Source organism: Maniola jurtina, chromosome 17 (assembly GCF_905333055.1).
Source record: "Maniola jurtina chromosome 17, ilManJurt1.1, whole genome shotgun sequence".
Classification (NCBI taxonomy): domain Eukaryota; kingdom Metazoa; phylum Arthropoda; class Insecta; order Lepidoptera; family Nymphalidae; genus Maniola; species Maniola jurtina.
The window spans coordinates 6,213,744-6,230,615 of NC_060045.1; the positions used below are offsets into that span (position 1 = coordinate 6,213,744).

General features: G+C 36.7%; 2 protein-coding genes across 4 annotated transcripts; both read right to left on the reverse strand.

Moving 5' to 3' along the window:
- Positions 1-1,543: 1,543 nt before the first annotated feature.
- LOC123873653 (androgen-induced gene 1 protein-like) lies at positions 1,544-5,588 on the reverse strand. Of its 2 annotated transcripts, none has more exons than XM_045918612.1 (3): positions 5,408-5,588; positions 5,075-5,286; positions 1,544-4,756 (listed from the first exon to the last, which is right to left on the reverse strand). In XM_045918612.1, exons 2-3 carry the CDS (start codon positions 5,219-5,221, stop codon positions 4,199-4,201), a joined length of 705 nt encoding a protein of 234 aa, XP_045774568.1. In that variant the 5' UTR covers positions 5,222-5,286; positions 5,408-5,588; the 3' UTR covers positions 1,544-4,198. The 2 variants fall into 2 exon arrangements, with proteins under 2 accessions (XP_045774568.1, XP_045774567.1); XM_045918611.1 differs by having other exon boundaries at positions 5,075-5,267; positions 5,407-5,588.
- Positions 5,589-6,125: 537 nt separating this feature from the next.
- On the reverse strand, positions 6,126-16,268 carry LOC123873630 (dynein regulatory complex protein 1). 2 transcript variants are annotated; one of them, XM_045918550.1, is made up of 16 exons: positions 15,985-16,268; positions 15,022-15,209; positions 14,274-14,509; positions 13,819-14,025; positions 13,250-13,417; positions 12,452-12,688; positions 11,691-11,832; positions 11,120-11,208; positions 10,505-10,630; positions 10,113-10,235; positions 9,761-9,909; positions 9,187-9,269; positions 8,444-8,572; positions 7,891-7,993; positions 7,079-7,242; positions 6,126-6,322 (listed from the first exon to the last, which is right to left on the reverse strand). In XM_045918550.1, the coding sequence occupies exons 1-16, from the start codon at positions 16,125-16,127 to the stop codon at positions 6,126-6,128; spliced, it is 2,484 nt and encodes an 827-aa protein (XP_045774506.1). In that variant the 5' UTR covers positions 16,128-16,268. The 2 variants fall into 2 exon arrangements, with proteins under 2 accessions (XP_045774506.1, XP_045774505.1); XM_045918549.1 differs by having other exon boundaries at positions 9,761-9,911; positions 10,106-10,235.
- Positions 16,269-16,872: the final 604 nt, after the last annotated feature.

The window sequence follows — 16,872 nt, forward strand, 5'->3', positions numbered from 1 at the left end:
TGGCTCTAGATACGACACTAGATTATTAAAATATGTATAAAATGACATTAAAACAAATAAATGACGCATAATATTATTTGTATTAAGAGCCTTAAACATTAGAGTTGTATAGAACATGACACACACACACACACCAAAGCCACTGCGCCGGCCCGGTGGGCCTAAGCCCTAATTCGAGCGTTAAAAAGCGTTGCGTTAAAACCCGACGTTGCGCTGAAAATACTGAGTACGCGTTAAAAAAGCGTTGACGTGTGAACAGATACTTGGGAATGCATTTGTACTATTTGAACGTTTTTTTAACGGACGTTAAAAGATCTCTCGTGCGAATGAGGCCTAACCCGGCGGGTCGCGCGCAGGACTTATTACACGACTGGCCAAAAAGAAGGGTGTAATGTTTTCAGGGTTCATTTATGAATGTATCTGAGTTTCTTTGCTCTGAATGCCTTAATCCCGAGTGACATTGGCTATGCAGGATTTCCTAAGATTTATAAAGCCCATTAGAATTTTCATTCGAGTCATTATGACTATATTAGCAATTGACACTTTACAACATTAACAGGGCTCTCTCCGTCACTCGCTTCATACAATCGTAGTTCCAATTTCATTTGAATATTAAGCAACCAAAGTCCATGAAATTTTGCAGACATATTCTAGAAACTAATATCTGTGTCTGGTATTTTAGATTTTTCTAAAAATATGTAGTTTTAAAATTACAGGGGCTCAAAGATTTGTATGTAAATTTTTAAGACCGCGTAACTTTGAAACCGAATATTTTAACAGAAATCTGGAAAACCACAGGCATAGATATTAGTTTCTAGAATGTCTGCAAAATTTCATGGACTTTGGTTGCTTAATATTCAAATGAAATTGGAACTACGTTTGTATGAAGCGAGTGACGGAGAGACCCCTCTTAACAGTGGTCAAGCGCTTTAAAATATTGAATTGAAAGACTATTGTTTACACAGTCATTTTTCCTTAAACATAATGCATACGCACATTTTGCGGGCTTTTATTTACATTCCTATTTTAGATAATAAATGTTTATTTAAGTGACTATTGATAGACATCGATTTATGAATAAGAAGTAAACTGTATCTACGTGTATGTAAGAAGTATCGAGTTTGATTTTGTATGGATTAGAGAAACCTACAAATGATTCAGTATTAATTTTATCTCATGATTTGTACTTAAAATAATATATGTACTTTCATTATAAGTGAATATTAGTTATTTTTTGCATGATAACTACAATATACAGGATGTTATTAGAGCGCTAGCAAAAACGAAGACAGATTATAGTAGGTAGGTACTGACGATTACTAACAAGATACCACAAAGAAACGCAAAAAAGTCCTGTATTATTAAAAGTTCGCAATGTATTGCAAATAAAACATCTGGCGGCTAGAGGTCAACGAATGTTGCGTAGATAAGTGCCGCAAGCTCAATGTTCAACACGTAGTAAAGAAAAATTGGCTATGATTTTTATATTCATTTCAATGCATTATAAATTTTTAAGCAATGCAAAAATTTTGTAGCAATGCAAAAGTTACTACAAGCATTTAAATATATTAGCTACTGGATTGCAAATTAGATATAAGTGTTATATTTAGAAGTAGATTAGCATAATTTTATCTTCGAAAAGGCATTATATTCTAGTCCTAATAATAGTGATAATATTGTAACTAAATATTCCCGATTTTATATTTTATATAGTGTGGATTTAAAATTCATGTAGATTCTACATTTTTATTATAATTGGATTTATGTTTAGTAAAATTTGTAAGGATTATATTATCTATTTTCTTTCCAAATTCCTTTTCAAATAAGTTCTGGTATAATTTCGTTAAAATTATACTTCTGATGAAGCAACAACACAATAGTAATTTAAGAAAATCGCAGTCAGTGTTTGCTTATAACTTCCTATTCAATTTCAGTTCGGTTCTAACCATCATTATCATTTAATTTCACAAGGAATGTGTTAAGTACCTATATTATTATATAAAAAACCAATTTCACAGTGCACAAATCAGTCTATCAAATAGATAAGGCCATCTCTTCAAATCCAGGGCTAGTCGACGCTAAATAAATAAAAACTTTTAAATAAAAAAATGTTTTATTAATTAAAATAATAAATTCTAATTGACTAAATACTATTACAATTTTATAGGAATGTGACAATATTACCCATAAATAAAGGATATTGAATGTACAAAATAAGTCTGACAAAAAAATAGGTACATATAATGCAACAGCATGAATGGAATGGCGGCCTTATAGGCTCACTTCATTGTCTGTCTGTCTGTGCAGACCCTTCAAGGGAATCAAAACTTAATAGGGTATCTAGTTACTTCCCACTGACTTAAAATCATAAAATGTGTAGCTAGGAATGTCTTATAGGTAGCACAAACGAAATTTACGAAAACCTTGAATTTGTGAAAACATCACAAAAAAAATGCGAAAGTTATTTTTTGTACGGAACTCTTCGTGTGTGAGTCTGACTCGTACTTGACCGGTTTTTAAACTGAAAAATAATAGATTACCTTCAGGCTAGGGGATAGCGACTCTTTGTCGATGTTACTCCATAACTTGCCAAATCTTTAACTGGTTTCGAAAATTTTCTTTTGTTGGAAAACTAGTATCAGCACTCGCCAGATTCGTTTTATCCTAATTATTATTGGGAGAAGATCTGATGAATTTTATCGGAGATCGGTGGTGAGTCACCCATCCATGTATTGATTATGTCAATGTTGCTTTAACTACCTTCACTATTCCGAGCGTAGCTAGGTCGGGTCAGCTAGTAGGTAAATAAACGAATATTTTTTGGGATTCATAATATATTACTCCAACTAAATATTATTAAAAATAAAAAATGCAGCATTATTTCAAAAATAATGCATTACGAATATTTTGCTAGATTTTTTATAGGCATAATTTTTATTTTTACACATGATTAAAGGCGGGTCTGAAAATATTATTAGCGAAAACCTTGTGCTACGAGTAAGTACGACAATAGTGCAATGGGCGGGGTTTGAAACTACAACCTTACGGATTACAGTCCACCCTGCGAGCATTGAGTTATTGAGGGCTTCAAAATATTTAAATTGACAAATAGACAAAATGTGAAATAATTTATAAATATTAATATCTGATAGCTGAAATTTATTCATACCCACCTCTAATCATGACAAAATTAAATTGTGAATATATATAAAAAGAAGTCATATTTAGACTTATCCTATAGTATAGTAATATCAACAATATTATTGCTTTGTATTATTTAATTACAATTTTCAAACCCTGGGTTTTAACTACATATTCAAATGGATATTGAGTATTTATTCCTAAAATTAATTTGACAATTCCATTAATTATTAACTGGGGTTTTGGTTTTAAACAATATGTTTCTAATATAATAAAATTAATCAGTAAATAAAAATCAAATAAAACAATTCAATTCTAGGTAAGTATCAGGAAAAAGACATTTACATGCCCTAAACAAAATCTAGAAATTTATTTTAAAATAATTACAGATTCAATGTAGCGATAATTCTGGTGTGTACAATCTCTAAACCCATAGATCTAAATCTAGTGCTGTCCTTTTCTATAGAGGGCATATGAAAATGCACAATGAGTGACGGCCATCAAGCATAGATAAAGTCCGGCTTAGAGCAAGCAGCCATACACATACATAATATTGCTTTGCTCTTTTGCTGCATTAAAAATCAGTGCTTCACCACCCAGTGGTTGGCAGAAAAATGTTCTAAGATTTATATGCTCAATGGTGATGGTAAATATATTTTACTAAGTATATTTTTTACTGTATCATATCTGCCTATAACTTGTTGTAAATCTTTATGCTAAGCAATTACATATCAGGCCCCCATTAATTTATCTTATCTATAAAATAATCCACATTAATCATTTTGATACCCATATAAATGGAAAATTAAGATAATATATCCAGCATTTCTTGCAACTATCATTAATAAATAAATATCAAAAGCATATTAACACTGATATTTATTTTAAAATTCCATAATACATCAAAATAAATATTCTGATTGTGACATATATTTTCAACATTCTAAAGCCTCAAACATTTCCCTAAAATATAACCACCCACCATAACTTACTTCCACACCAAATAAATTAAAGTATAAAATATAATAAATTGGAAACCTTTTTAGGCACAACTAACCTACTTAGCCTTTTTCTTTTCAGACCTAACAGTGGCCTCTACCTCTTTAGACCATACAGACTGATTCATGGACTCCCCCAAGGTATACAAACCACAAACAAATCCAAGGCTAAATAAGTAGAAGAACACTCTTAAAGGCCAGTTGAGCACTGAAAGAATAGGGTACACCCAATTTCCTGTCCTGAAATATATAACATGTATCCAGATTACATAAAATAGCATAAATGTGGTTAGTATGGACAGGCCAAACTTTCTTTTAGGATACATTCTGAATGATGTGGCCATTTCTATAATAGTAAAAACTACAATATTAGAATGCATCACATGATTTAACCATGTAGGGAAGTATGCATCCATTACTTTTGGCAAAATAAGCTCCCTGTCCACTGCATATATTCCCCAGAAAGTCACACCTACAAACAAAGCCAAGGGGAATGCTAGAGCACTAAATAATACATCTTTTGTTCTTCTTACTAGAGGTTTGTTTGATGGTGATGATTCATTTGTACCAAACAGGTCATTGATCAGGGCTACTGTGAAGTACACAGTTTGCAGCATCTGGAATAAAATAATTACTTATACTGTAATAAGGAAATAAAAAATTTAACATATTTTTCTGGATGTGACTGCAAATATAAAACAACTCTCAGGAGCGCAGTTTAAAGATGCTTTAACTTTTCCCTAAATTAGTATAAATGTTAGTGTATTGTACTTATATAAATGAAAAAGATAGGATCCTATATTATTTTTTTCAATTCTGATTGTCTGAGAGTTTAAAATTGTATAGAAGTATGTACCGAACAGAATGAGCTTCATAAAATTTGAACTTTGAAACATTTATCCTTAGAAATAAACAGTTATTATTCAATTACTTACTGCGTTCAAGTATGTTAAGTATTTAAATTTTCCACCAAATTCGGTAAAAGTTGTCGATGTACTCGGTATTTTAACGTATGTGTAGTCATAATAGCAGCCATAGAAAAATTGCATGGCTCCAATTAGATGGAACCAAACTTTCAACATTTTGAATTCTCAACTTCAATTTTAATATAACCTTCAATCAAGTTTCCTGCAAAAAAAATGTTTCAGTTCACTCTGATGCAGTGTTTTTTTCATAGTAGGTAGGTAAGTAATTGCTTGGTACAGCATAATATAAAGCAAAGAAAAAATATAAAGCAAAAAAATAATATTAACATAAAACTACTCACACAACACGACTGAACACTTCACCGGGACTAGAAATAAATTTCAAATTTTTTGCATCAAATCAAAGAATATGTTACTCTCATACTCTTCATTTAACTGAAATTAATTTCATGAAAGAATAAACATTAAAGATTTCACTTTCGATTTCGCATTTGACTGACCATGCTGACCATTTGTGATTTGAGCACAGACCAATAACATATAGGATATTTGAGTTTTGACAAGTGACAACACAGAAGATCGACTTGACCATAGAGATAGTATATAATTGACAATGTGATGACATTACAAATTGTCATTCTGATTTTGACTTGTTAATTCAGGGTTACCAAACGCGGAACAATGCACAGTAGAAATGGGTAACATTGGTATAATAGCAGGGGTTATTATGATGTTCAAGTTTTGGGTATTTTGTGAAATGTTTTCCAAAAGTTATTGAACAAATTACAATTTACAAAAAAATATTAATCTTTTGAAACAAACAAAATAACCACACTGACACCACAATTTTCATTGCAATCGTACGAAGCCGGGGCAGTTCGCTAGTATCTATATCTATCTTATTTATTTTTATTTAAAGGTTTACTAGCGATTTAACATAAACTTAATAACTTTACTTAATAACCGCGAAGCCGTGGGCACGCGGGCATCAGCTAGTAATAAAATAAAAGTGATAAATAAAGCAAGAAGATAGTAACTAGGTAATTTATTTTTAAAAACATTATATGGGTGGTAGTTTAGTCAAGGGCAGCGGCGCGTTGTCGGGCGCGGACGCAGTGAAGGCGGCGGGAGGCGCGCGTGCGGCGCGGGGCGCAGCGGCTGCAGCGCGCAGTTCGGGCAGCGCGCCGCGGACCAGGCGGCGCAGCGCTGCATTCCTATGCCGCAGCTGTACCACTTCCGAATGGATACGTTCACGTTCTGCAAACGTCAGCGAATTATATATTATGTCATTTTATTTTATTTTTATTATATGACCATTTAATTAATTCATACCTTTAATTATTTACCAATGTTATACTTTGCGACGCCCTGACGGGGCTTCATGTTGTATTATAATACCTACCTAATATTTTTTATGATATAAGACATGAATGCAAATAAAGAAAGAATAAAGAATATTGAGGCCTAAAGAGGATATCTTGACTACCATAACACCTATAGCATGTCAATTATTTATTTATTAAGAATACCATCGAAAAAGGTACATCGTAACTCGTATATCTGTCAAAAGTTCACCACCAGCTACTAAAATATTCTCTCTGCGTTGTATTTCTCATTGCTGAGGGTCGAGACTCCTTTCCATTAATCTCATAATGGTAGGAGTTTCCTTGGGATAGGTAGGTTTAATGCAATGGGTCCTCAAATACTTCCACATACAATTACGCAACTAAGAGAACGAGATTTCGACTGTCAGGTTTTAGTTACTATCTAGTGATAATAATCGCGGGACCGTCACGCAACGGTTGGACGTGCTTTCCAAGATACGGAGCAATGAAAAGACCAAATTGAGACCTCCAAAGTCTGTTATCCATCCAGTTACCAACTTGGGTCAACATTGCATAACAATCGAAATAGATTGATATGTGTTACCACAACTAGGCTAAACTGACTAAAATACCTATTAGCTTCACTGAAATTTTAATGTAGTAAAATATTATTTTTAACGGTAAGTACCTTGTAATATAGTGAGATAGCTGTTAAGTCCAGTGAGCAAGCCATTCCAGAAGCGGTCCTTTTCTGGCGGGAACAAATTCTTCCATTGGGACCAATATTGCTCAATTTCCTGGGTTGTCAATTTTCTGGATGGAGTGGTAAAGTCTGGAGGTTTTAATCTGTCCCTGGTAAAGAAAAATACAATGGCGTCAATTCTGATATTTTTCTCTGAACTAAATTTAGAGTATCTGAATCTTTAGATACAAGATACAAGATTTTTCTTTTTAATACTGCTAGTCGGGTAAAAATAGGCTCGCGACTGGCGCCTAAAGTCACGAGGTTTGACAGTTCAAAATTAAATTAAGTTTATCTGTCCTTTTCTTATTACATTGGTAAGAAAAAGATGCGAATAGTGAATACTCTAAAATTTTGTTGCGATCAGAATCTATACCATTAGGTACTAGTAAAACAAAACATGATTTTCTTTCAAATGATGATCTTGAGATTTCCCCCTCACTAGAAAAATCTTCTTTAGAAGTTGGTGTTACGTAAAATGGCTGCTACTGCCGTCGTTTGACACCGTTGTCGTATCGTTGTTGTCGCACACCTTGGATGGTCTCCCATCGCTGCGCTTTCTGGAGCCAGGCCGCAGTTATAGTATTACCTTGGAAACTACACATTTATCCAGAAAAGAAATTAGCAAATCACAGACAAAGATTTATTTCTAGAACGTCATTTAGTTTGATATTCAAATGAGAACCAAAATACGTTTGTAATGGAGAGCGCTTTGGAATGCGCTAGGGAGACTCTCTTAACTATCAGAATGAACTTACAATATGTCACACAGCTTCTGCTTCTCAGGTGGCACAAATACAGCCATAAACTCATTGAGGGCCGTCAAAACTTGCATTGATTCTATTTCTAGTTCATGTCCCACTGTAAATAATATCATTTTCATATTCACATCACAAAGTTAAAAACAAGGCACAAATTGTAAGACCCGAGCCGTAGGCAAGGATTTTAAATAGCGCCGAGAGTTAAAAATTTGTGTGCAAAGGAACTTTTCGATATTGTCCCCCCTTCACCATTTTACCACGGAACCGCAAGACGTCGGGCGAATTTCCATCCTTATGTCGTCGACATTCCATTTACACGCACGAAATGTTTTGCGTCATCATTCCTCATACACATGGCTAAGGTTTGGAATACACTTCCGCGATCTTTGTTTCCTACCAATTACAATCTGGGTATCTTTAACACAAGAGTGAATAGGCATCTTCTAGGTAAACGCGTCCCATCTCAGGCCGCATCATTACTTTCCAGCAGGTGTGATTGTGGCCAAGCGCTTGCCTATAATAAATTTAAAAAAAATAGAAAATTACTTACATGGACAAAGAAATGGATTAGACTTCTTGGTAGACACAAGGGTTGGCTGTGCGGAGACGGTGACGCCGCGGCCGCGCCGCCCCGCTAACGAAGCGGCTTCCGAAGTCGAGTCCGCAGTGGCCAAACTTACTATAAATACAAAGAAAAACCAGTAGCGTACGAGTTGGACACGAAGGTTTCCGTGTCATCGTATAAGAAACTAGACGATGCCCGCGACTTCGTATAGATTTAGGTTTTTTAAAAATCCCGTAGGAACTCTTTGATTTTCCGGGATAAATAAATTAGAAGTTGTCTATGTCTGTTTCCGGAATGCAAACTACCTCTGCACCCATTAAAATCGGTCAAACTGTTGGGCCGTGAAAAGCAGACAGACAGACACACTTTTGCATTTATAAAATTAGTATGGATAAAACATGAATGATTTTTTTGTGATGGAACCACAAATCCAAGGTCTTCGGATTTTTGCCTTTACCTGTGCTATAAGTCATTGCTACCTGCCAAATTTCATGATTCTAGGTCAACAGGACGTAGGTAGGGTTTTGATTCCCTTGAGGCCTTGAGGGTTCTTGACAGAGAAACAGATAATGAAGTGATGCTATAAAATACTTTTTTCTCTGGAGATACCGAACTCTAAAAATCCACATTGGGCCAGCGTGGATTGGCCAACTGCCTGACGTCTGCCAGACTATGGCCTAATTTGCACATTCGAGTAGTAATAAGACATTTAGGAATTGAAATTTTACCTTTTGGATCGCCGCATTTCTGTATAATTTCATCTGCTTCCGCCATCAGAAGTTGATCTTCAGGAGATAATTCGTGTCCACCCCTACAGGAGTAATTTATTGAAATTTTATAGGCTTACCTAACTACTATAATATAATATACCGAAAAACTTATCTGATTTTTTTTAAAAACATTAAGCAACTCTATCGCGATCTGTTACCTCCATATATAGAAGCAAAAATCATGCAATCGCTACCATACCATCAAATCATAATTGGTAAAAAGATTACAAATTGCCACAATATAATTATAAAGTCTATGTTATAAAGAAAACGCATGGCCAAATTTCGCCTTGCAAGACCCAGCGCAGCGGTTTGATCAGTTGGTAAATTTTTCCTTCGAGTATTATTGTTTCTTTACTTCTTCTTTATATAAAGAATGGGTCAGTAATAGGCAAAAGCAAATGATCGCACACTATGTGTGTCCATTCCGGGAAGTTCTCTACGAACATTTTTCTACGCTTCACGGTTTTCTCTTCTGAGGACAAAACTCCCTTGTACGCGCAGGCCGTAAATTAAAGGAGAATAACTTTACTTAAAAGCAACATGACCGGATCTTGTGGTACTCGCTGAAATGCTCCTGTGGACACTGGAATGGGGTCGCGTCGTCGAAGACCTTTCCCCTCGCAATGCCTTGACACTAATGCTGACGTGATGACCATCGTCCTGGACTGAATGACCCATCTGAAAAAGTTACGGAAAGTGTAACAAACACACACGCACGCACACGCATATAAACAAACGCACGCACGCACGAACGCAAACAAGCACGCACGAACGCAAGCACGCACGCTCGTATGCACACACACACGCACGAACGCACGCACGCATGCACCTACTTACTTAATCTTGTTAAACTCGCAAAACTAAACTTTGATTGCTCTTACCGCTAATGCAGAGCCGTCAACATCCGAAGCGACTTCCAAACCAACGCATATTGGACAAAACGCGTAATTCAGAAATATTTCACACAGTAGTTCTATGTCTTCTTCAGCTTGAATTTCTAAAGCCTGCAGTTGAAAATCATTATATTTTAGAAATCTTTGCACATTAAATTGGGAAACATTTTGATCCTTAGGTTTTATCGTGATTCGTGAGATACTTTCTAAACTACTTCGATCAAAAATGAGTTTTAAGAAAATGAAAATCGACAATCTACCTGAATATGTAACCGGGCATTGTGAAATCGTCAGATAAATAATTTATAGATTTAACCTTTTATCAGAAAAATATAGGTACATACTAAGTTTAAAATCATCAATGACAAAACCATACCCACCATAAAAATTGAATCCAGCGTGCAGAGATTACGCGACGTCAAAGGATATTTCTCAATCAGCTTCAACAGGCGGTCTTCCACCAAGAACCCAGTATTATCCGCTACCAGTTGAAGAATATGACGCACCTAAAAACATTAAGTAGTGCGTGTAACCTCTTGAGGTTGAAGGTTTTAGGGCTCAGGGCTCCGTACCCGAAGGGTGCCATTAATGGTACTCTATTAATAACTCCACTGTCCATCCGTTTGTATGTCTGTCTGTCTGTCAGCTTGTAGCTCATAAAAGTAATAGGTAGAGTTGAAATTTTACAGACTAACAGAATGTGTATTTCTATTGCGCTATCACACAAGTAATAAAAAAATTAAAAACGGAACCCTTTGTACGAGTCCAAGACGTTTATTTATTGATTTATTTACTAATGATCCAATAATTTAAAACTAAAACATAGTAACTAAGTACTAAAGTAAAAAGACGTGCTCAAAGGACAATTTATCTGTACTAGAGAGATTTCTACCAAAATATAATTTCGATAGTGCTAATTAGGCTGAGTAGCCCTAAATACTCAAATTTTTACACAAATTATTATGTAATTTATCTGTGAGTAAAATTGTACAAACCAAATTCTCTTTGGCCTCTTCTGCAACCTTATTAGCTGGGGTGAGAACATTATTAACTTGAGGCGAATTGGGATCTGGAATTTCTGCCTCTACAAAAAAAAAAAACAAAGAAAAATTACATAATAATACAAAAATCACGTTATACTTAAAATTAAAGTTCTTAGGGTTAGTACGACCGAATGAAAAACAGTACTCTTATAGGATCACTCGTGCGTCTGTCTGTCTGTTACCGTCAATTTGGTTCGAATCTACTAGACCGATTAAGTTGCAATTTGGTACACAATCACCAAACATGCACCTGTAAAGTCAATAATGGATTTTCAATATACGCGCCCTTGACGACGTTAGTTTTAAATTTTATATTCGTGTGTAACAAACACAACCATACAGAGCTTATGAGAGTACTGATATCTCAAAATCAAAAATGGAATGCATACGTATATCTGATACAACCCACAATGGTTAACACATACAGTCTTTTTGTCTTTGTCATTTGTGTGGGATTACCTATATTAACTTCTCTCAGTGGATAGAGTATATCGCCGAAGATGGCTGGAATGGAAGTAATTACCATACTTAGCGAGGGGGCTCTTGGGCGGCGGTGGAGGCGCGAGCGGCGGCGGCTCGGCGAGCACGTGCGCGTGCAGCGCCACCTCTGCCGCGCGCACGCTCCTCACTAGCTCGCCACAGCGCGCCGCCGACATGCGCCACACCTGCACGACGAGCAATACGTACAGAATAGGTGCACCTTGTGTTGTTTCAGATTGACTATGCTGCGTAGGCCCTACTGGCCGCTACAGCGTCACCGGATGGGTTGGCGAGCGCGAAGTTCCGTAGGGGAAGAGCCCTAGGGCTCGAAGAAATAATTGGAGAGGTCGGGGGCCAATATCCTCCACGTGAGTCCACGTCCGGGTGACGTTAGAAATCGGGGACCTCTTCTCACTAGGTCCCCACAATGCGCCGCCGACATGCACTACACCTGCACGATGAGCAATACATACAGAATAGGTAAACCGCAATGACAGTGATGCTTATATCTATACCTACAGTGCTACCACTTTTATGAGTTAATGTGATGTACCTGCGCAGAAATCTTATTTTGAATAGCGCGAAAATATCTCAGCCAATCGTAGCACTATTACTTATTGGCTACGCGTCATATAAAACATTAAACGGAAAAAATCCATAACCAATTAATAGTAGTAATTTAAAAACCCTTTTTTTGTTGAGACAATTCAAGCTTAAAAATAATTACAATAATACACCTATCCCTCCAACAGAACCCTCAGTCCACGAGTCCGACTCGCATTTGACCGTATTATTCGATCTAACCTGACTAAACTTGTAGTTGTTGACGTGCGAGAAGTGTCGGCCCTTCTTCTCCAACTCGTCCATGGCCTGCATCAGCTTGCCGATCTCGGCGTCCGCGCGGAGCTCCTCCAGCGCGCCATCTTCAGCAGCTTTGCGGATCTTCGAGCGAAGGGAGTTGGCTATATCGGACATTTTGTTCAGTTTCCTCTTTTGCTGCGACCTTACGAAAACGTTTTCCTCTTCCCTCTTTTTCAGAACCTTGTAACATTATTTTAATTTAAAAAAATACCTAACACTATCCATAGGTATAATAGTAATTATAAATCCGTAAGTGTTTATTAATTTGTCCTTCAATCACGCGACAACTGAGCAACGGATCGACATAATTTTTTGCATGGATATAGTTAAAGACCTGCTTGTCTCCTCTCAGAATAAGTAGGAGGTAGGCTATTGTCCACCACGCTGGCCAAGTGCGGTTTGGCAGACCACACGCCTCTGAGAACATAACGGAAAACTCTTGAGGCATGCAGATTTCCTCACGATATGTATATTTATTTTTCTTGTACCAAAATTGTAGTTACAAAGTTATAATAGATTAAGCTAAGTACATAGGAAATGCTTATCTCTAAACAGATATTTCTTCCAGCTTCCCGTTGCAGGTTGTGAGTAAGGTGCATTAATATGTGGAATAGGTCCTATGGCACTAGAATTATAAAATGATTACAAATACTGAGTACACAATAATACATAAATATCTTACAATAAATACACGATGTTTTCCTTCGCCATCAATGCAAGTGATAGGTAAATCATTCTTACTTGATATGTGTATCCAATCTTTTCAGTATTAATTACGCACGTTGCCTTAAGTTTTTCCAACTCTTTTTGAAGTTCCTGTATCAATGTTTCCAACTCTATTTTCGCTTCCCGGTACTTAGCGTGATGATCCCACATTATGGCTTCAACTTCTAATTTATGTTCCTCCAACTATAAAAACAAAATATGGTCAGTACCTGCCTAATTTAAAGAGCTTCGTTGTGAATATTTTATGTAAACAGCGCACAATGAGCTGTGACCTATCATTTCACGAGAGAAGTATCTAGTCAAACGTTCTTTATGAAGACTGGTTTTGTTATACTTTTACGATTTTATGAATTACTAGCCTATGCCCGCGACTTCTCCCGCGTGGATTTAGGTTTTTCGAAATCCCGTGGGAACTCTTTGATTTTCCGGGATAAAATGTAGCCTATGTGCTAATGCAGGATATTATCTATATCTCCATTCCAAATTTCAGACCAATCTGTCTAGTAGTTTTTGCGTGAAGGAGTAACAAACGTACACACACACACATACATACATATTAGTGTGACAAAGAAGTTGGCGGGTACCTGTTCGAATTTATATTCCAAATGAGCCACTTCTTCTTTATCGCGTTGCTTGTATAATGCCTCCCATCGTTTGTTGTTATGATCCACCAACACTTCGCGCTCAATAGTTATCGCTTGCTCTATCAGGAACAGTTGCTTCTCGTAAGCCCTCTGCATTATCGTGATTTGCTTCTCGATTCTGTCTGATAGCTCTTTTATATCCTTGTCCTGAACATTTTTGATAATAATACATTAATTACGAATTTCTACAGAAACATATCTTAAAATTTAAGGTGCGAAGAAGATAAAATTAGGTTCCGTTAGATCACTTAAAGCAATTAAATATCAGAAGGAAAGTTTTGATTCTTTTGGTGATACTCAGATAGATATATAATTAACAACAGAAGGCACTGAAAATTTTCATCCCGTCGAGTTTCGCTAGATGAGAATTTAACTAGTACAAAATAATCGTCAACCTGCTTATCCAAATCTTCATAATAAGCCAAATCCATTTTCTTAAGATCGCTCTTCAAGTTATCTATCAACTGGTCCTTTTGGGCTAAGAGATCGTCGCATTTTCGTTTTTGTTCCTTGATAGCCGCGTCGATGTCCAGCGGGTCTTTTATCTCGAACATGGCGTCCCAGTTGGCAGATATGGCATCGTATTGCGTTTGTGCGTCAGCCGCTTCTATTTCTAGCTTTTGTAGCGAATCTAATAATGAATGAGGCAGTATTTATTTGTACATAAATGAGTGCACGCGCACGCATTTTTTCAGTTACCTTTACCCAAGCTAAGTGTAATAGGTATGGACTTTATAGCAATTAGGTATCACTTGCTTTAACGGTTACCATAAGACTATGGTTTAACTTAACGTACCTACTACCTATAATACCAATATCCCTAATATCAGTTGTTTCTACGAGAGTAACATGGACTTAAAAACTCAAAGATAATTTATATAGAAAGAGCTGATAACTTTCAAACGGTTGAACCGATTTTCTTGGATCATAGCTAAGAACACTCTCGATCAAGTCACCTTTCAAACAAAAAAACTAAATTAAAATGGGTTCATTAGTTTAGGAGCTACGATGCCACAGACAGATACACAGATACACACGTCAAACTTATAACACCCCTCTTTTTGGGTCGGGGGTTAATTATAATTAACTAACTTCCTAAGTGTATATTGCTAGGTATAGGTACTTATCTACAATTTTTTTTACCTTGCATTTTATCAGAGAATAGCGCCCGCCGTATGACCTCTCGTTCGTCGGTCGTGACTTTAACATTGGTAACTTTGGCCGCCCCATCTAAAGCTAAGCGCTGAAGCTCTTCGGCGGCGGCTGTTGTCGCTTGTTCTATCGGACCTGGCTCTTCCTCTTTAAATATCTCTTCTGTAGGTTGTTCAGCTCTAGAATATGAAAATCAATGAGTTACCTATACACAACTTCACATGCGTAGTATTTGCAAGACTTAAAACAAAATCCTTACTTATTCAAAGTACGTACTTAAATTGTACGCCTTTTGATCGTCTGAATTGTTTGATTAGTAAGATGATATAGTAGTGATAATAATTAATTACGTAAACTTAAAACTACGAGGGTTCCAAACGCTGGGAGCGTCTGAGAAGAGCCTACAAAAAACTCAGCCGGGTATCCTTGTTATCGTCACTTCACAAAACGTAGGTAGGTATCTTCCATCACGTTTTGTTTAGTGGTCTTTACCGCGCTTACATTAGGTGAGGCGCAGGGAGCCGCTGTATTCAGGCGGCGGCGCAAGACCCTAACGGTGGATGAGAGATCTAAATCCAGCAGTGCACGTCTATGGGTTGACGATGGTGATGATAAGGGGATTTAATATATATAAGGGGCATACAAATCTATGAAGGAAATATATCCACGCCACATCTTCGCCATTTTTAACAGACTTCTAAAAAAGGAAGAGATTCTCAATTCGATTGTATGTTTTTGTACCTATATCTAAAGCGCCCTGATCGCCGAACGAGCCATATGTTTGCGATAAAGATTACGATGGTTTTATTCGTGACTCGTCGTTTCACAAGACTGTGGTCTTGCTATAATTCATCAATGAGCTTTACCGGAGAGCCAGCAAAACCGTGGTAAAACTCGCACGACGATCACATCCACTGACCACGTGATATGAAATACCTAAGTTACGGGTTTTACCTTTTAAGAGCTTCTTGCCTCCGTTTGATACGCAAGGCCCTCCCAGCCTTCCGTTCTTTAGGATCATGGGATGTGACCTGCGGCTCCTTCGGCGCAAGAACATCATCTTCATCGTCGTCATAACGTCCCATTTTCCCAGCCATTATGTACAATTATTTTGGGGTAAATTTATTACTATACAAAACAAATACTAGTCTTGACTCTTGATACTACACTACAAAATTAAATTGACGTATTGATCAATCAAATATTCGTCGGACGCGTTGTCATAGTAATATAGAGAATAATACATCATTCATCCAAGGAATACATACCTATTGAGTTTCCAGGCAACAAACCTTTATCAGAGTGAACTGTGCCTTTATGGTACCTCTACTAACTTTAGTCCTACTATGGCGAGGGAATCCCCTTCTCTAAAAATAATACAATTCGCATTGTTCCAAGCTTGGTATCAAGTAACAGACTATTGCCAGAGTTAACTATTGCTTTATTCCTGACGTAAGAGCGCTACTAGATTAACCAGTAAAACTTTCAAGAGTTACGGGTTGTGAGACCTCATTACTATGAGGTCTCACAGTGCGCTGGAACGCATAGTGTGTTCTACCAATCACATCATTGTAAAATAACGTGATACAGTCATCTGATTGGTGGAACTGACACTGTGCGTTCGAGCGCACTATGAGACCTCATAGTAACGTTTGTGAATACGGGTGTAAGCTACCTAAATACTCAATCTGAGCAATTAATTTGGGTACTTATTTATAACTAGCCGATGCCCGCGACTTCGCCCGCGTGGATTTAGGTTTTTTGAAATCCCGTGGGAACTCTTTGATTTTCCGGGATAAAAAATAGCCTATGTGCTAATCCAGGATATTATCTATCTCCATT